The sequence below is a fragment of the Vanessa cardui genome, chromosome 22 (assembly GCF_905220365.1).
Source record: "Vanessa cardui chromosome 22, ilVanCard2.1, whole genome shotgun sequence".
NCBI lineage: Eukaryota > Metazoa > Arthropoda > Insecta > Lepidoptera > Nymphalidae > Vanessa > Vanessa cardui.
In genome coordinates, this window is record NC_061144.1 from 4,153,497 (window position 1) to 4,156,838 (window position 3,342).

At 32.6% G+C, this 3,342-nt stretch overlaps 1 protein-coding gene across 1 annotated transcript; it reads left to right on the plus strand.

The window, feature by feature from the left end:
* Window positions 1-3,342, plus strand: LOC124539182 (glucose dehydrogenase [FAD, quinone]-like). Its single transcript, XM_047116481.1, has 4 exons — window positions 1-303; window positions 993-1,150; window positions 1,739-1,853; window positions 2,011-3,342. Exons 1-4 carry the CDS (start codon window positions 1-3, stop codon window positions 3,340-3,342), a joined length of 1,908 nt encoding a protein of 635 aa, XP_046972437.1.

Consider the following 3,342-nt stretch of genomic DNA (forward strand, 5'->3'; position numbering starts at 1 on the left):
ATGGCTGAAACTCAAAATTATCCAATCAATGCTCAAAATTCTGCACAAACTGCAACTTATTCTAAAGAATTAGGAATTGGAAGTTGGTTACCAACATTAAATCCCACTCCACAAAGTCTGTATAGAGGACCAAATACTGATCCACAAATAACTGGATCAAATATAAGTCCAGTAATTGTCGATACTAGTACAGACACAATAGAAACACAGAGGCACATAGAAGACTATGATTTTATAATTGTTGGTGGTGGATCAGCAGGCTGTGTGGTTGCAAATCGATTATCAGAAGTACGACAGTGGAGAGTAAGTCAGGCTAGATATTTTTTGTTAAATTTAATCTTATAATTAACGTGAACTTGATAAGTTTGTAGAAAGCAAATTCAGATATATATTTTTTTGGATTGGCCTCTATCTTAAAATAATATAAATCACGCTTATAGCGATTAATTCTTTTTTGCTTCGGAATTTTAGTGATCAAACTTTTATACAGACATCATCGACGGCTGTCTAACGCACTCTTTTTATTTTTAAGTTAGTACAGGCAACTACAAAAACATGTAAAGCTATAAACTACATTTTTGATACAAGATTATGATAGCTGGCAAGTGCCGGTCTATATATATTTTTAATATATATATTTTTAAATACATAATGACAATAACTACATAAAAATATTTTAAAAGTAAATAACAAAACAGCATCTTACTCGCCTCGCTCTTGGGGGAGATAAATTAAAAGTGTAAAACAATAAACTAATTTCAATGAAAATAAAACGAAAAATCCTCTAATCTTTATTCTTTAGATCTTTTTTGGTTAAATGCATGCATGCCATATATTTTCACGTAGTGGATTAAAATCGGCAACATTTGTAGCTACAAATGAGTACTAGAGCGTTGTGGTAGAATAAGCTCCAAACATCTTCTTAAATGAATGCCTTAATCTGTATTTTGAGAATCTCCTATAAGGGATGCTTATAAATATTTTAATTATAGATCCTTTTAATTGAAGCCGGTCCTGAAGAGCCGGATATTACGATGATACCAAGTTTAGCGCCACTAGTCCAACAATCCAATATTGACTGGAACTACCGAGGTCAACCGGAAGATACGTCATGCAGAGGTCCAGAAAGTCGTACGTGTGTTTGGCCGAGGTAATCGTAAAACTTATTTATGTTACTATACTGACTTTTTATAAATGTGAAAATGTAACACTTCTACTCTTTGGAAAGAACTCAAAAATAGTCTTAGACTAAGCTGGATCCTGAAGCTGGTCTTCAATCATAACAGACTCGTTTTTGTAATATAATTTATGTTATACTAAGGGAATGGGATAATACATTTGTAAACAACTTGTGCACTGTAATGATACCTTCATGACTGGCTAATCAAATCAAAATTGTTTTTACAAAGACGATATAGTCTGAAGATAAATCTGGTTTTAATTAGTTAGAGTAATTTTAATAATTATGTAATTTAAAACCACATTTCAGGAGTAAAAATTGTAATGTTAACATCAGACTACAAGTTCAAGTTAGTTAAGCATTTAATAGTCCATTAATCAGATTTGCGAGTAAGAGTATCTAGAATAGTATAACTAAAAATACAGTTAGTTTTTTTTAACTCAATAGCAGTGTATTTGGGAGTGATTTAAATTAAGTAAATGTTTATTTAAATTCATTTTAATGACAACCTCAAAATTCAACGAAAGCTACTCAACATAATTTATTTTTATTTTATAGAGGTAAAACAATGGGAGGAACCAGCGCCATTAACTATATGGTATATATGAGAGGAAATCGGCTCGACTACGACGGTTGGGCTGAAATGGGCAATCCGGGTTGGAGTTATAATGAGGTGATGCAAATATCGTATGTTCTACTTTACTCCAACTTATTAACCTAAAACTATTTCATTACACGAATCATTTCTAAAAATGAACTAATAAAAGAGAAATTCAACAGAAACAATTGCATTCCAAATTTTTATTTAAAAAAATGTTTCATTATTACAGGTTCTTCCTTATTTTAGAAAATCTGAAAATAACCGAAATAGAGAAGCGAACGATATTCTTCATCATGGAGTCGGTGGACCTCTTAATGTAGAAAGATTTTCTTACATTGATGAAAATACACTTATGATAATAGAAGCTTTCCAAGAAAAAGGACTACCGTTAAAAGATTTAACTCTACCAGATAACCTTGGCGTTAATTTAGGTCAATCTACTACTTTAAATGGTCGTCGATTTTCAGCAAATACAGCATTCATAAGGCCAGTACGCAATGTACGACCTAATCTTGACATTATTGTAAATGCCTTTGTCACAAAAGTCATTATTGATCCAAATTCTAATATAGCTCAAGGTGTGACTTATTACAAAAATGGTGTTTATGTGAATGTACATGCTAAAAGAGACGTGATAATTAGTGGAGGTACAATTAACTCTCCAAAAATACTTATGCTGTCGGGTATAGGACCTAAACAACACTTACAAAGCCTTAATATACCAGTATTAGCTGATCTAAAAGTTGGAGAAAATTTACAAGAACACGTAACGACGAATGGTCTTTCGATAGAATTTTCTAATAAAACTTCAACGGCGCTTAATGCTTCTCAATTATTTAATGAAATCATCGAATACAGAAAACAAGATAACTTTAACACCGGACCTTTAGCTACAACGGGTGTTTTGAATGCCATTGCATTTATCAAAACTAAATACGCTCCTGTTAATGCACCAGATATACAATTTCATTTCGATGCCAGAAATATGGAAGAGTTCCTTGCAGATCCTCAAATATATATTCAAAGAAGGCTGACCCCTTTATCTTTATCCAGTGGTGTTGGTATATGGCCGATTTTACTTACACCTAAAAGTAGAGGATATTTATTATTAAATCAAACAGATCCAGTTTTTGGACCACCTTTGATTTTTTCTGGTTTTTATACAGTTAAAGAAGACTTAGATACACTAATTGAAGGAATCAAATACTCTTTAACTTTAGAAGAGACAGATGCATTTAAACGTTATGGTGCGAGAATTATTCAAACACCCATCCAGGGCTGTGAAGAATACGATTGGGGATCATATGATTATTTTGCATGTTTATTGGTACAATATACAGCTACAATTTTCCATCCCGCTGGAACTTGCAAAATGGGTCCGTCTTGGGACAAAGATGCTGTTGTTGATTCAAGATTGCGAGTTCATGGAATTAAAAATTTACGGGTTATAGATGCATCAATAATGCCTACAGTGGTTAGAGGAAATACAAACGCACCTACAATAATGATTGGTGAAAAGGCATCGGATATGATTAAAGAAGATTGGGCGATCAAAGATTAG

Bases quoted from the DNA above. Each gene is read 5' to 3' on its own strand.
- LOC124539182 (XM_047116481.1), top strand. From the start codon at position 1: ATGGCTGAAACTCAAAATTATCCAATCAATGCTCAAAATTCTGCACAA. The intron at 1,151-1,738 runs GTAATCGTAAAA...TTTATTTTATAG, and splicing joins CGTACGTGTGTTTGGCCGAG to AGGTAAAACAATGGGAGGAA. The intron at 1,854-2,010 runs GTGATGCAAATA...TCATTATTACAG, and splicing joins CGGGTTGGAGTTATAATGAG to GTTCTTCCTTATTTTAGAAA.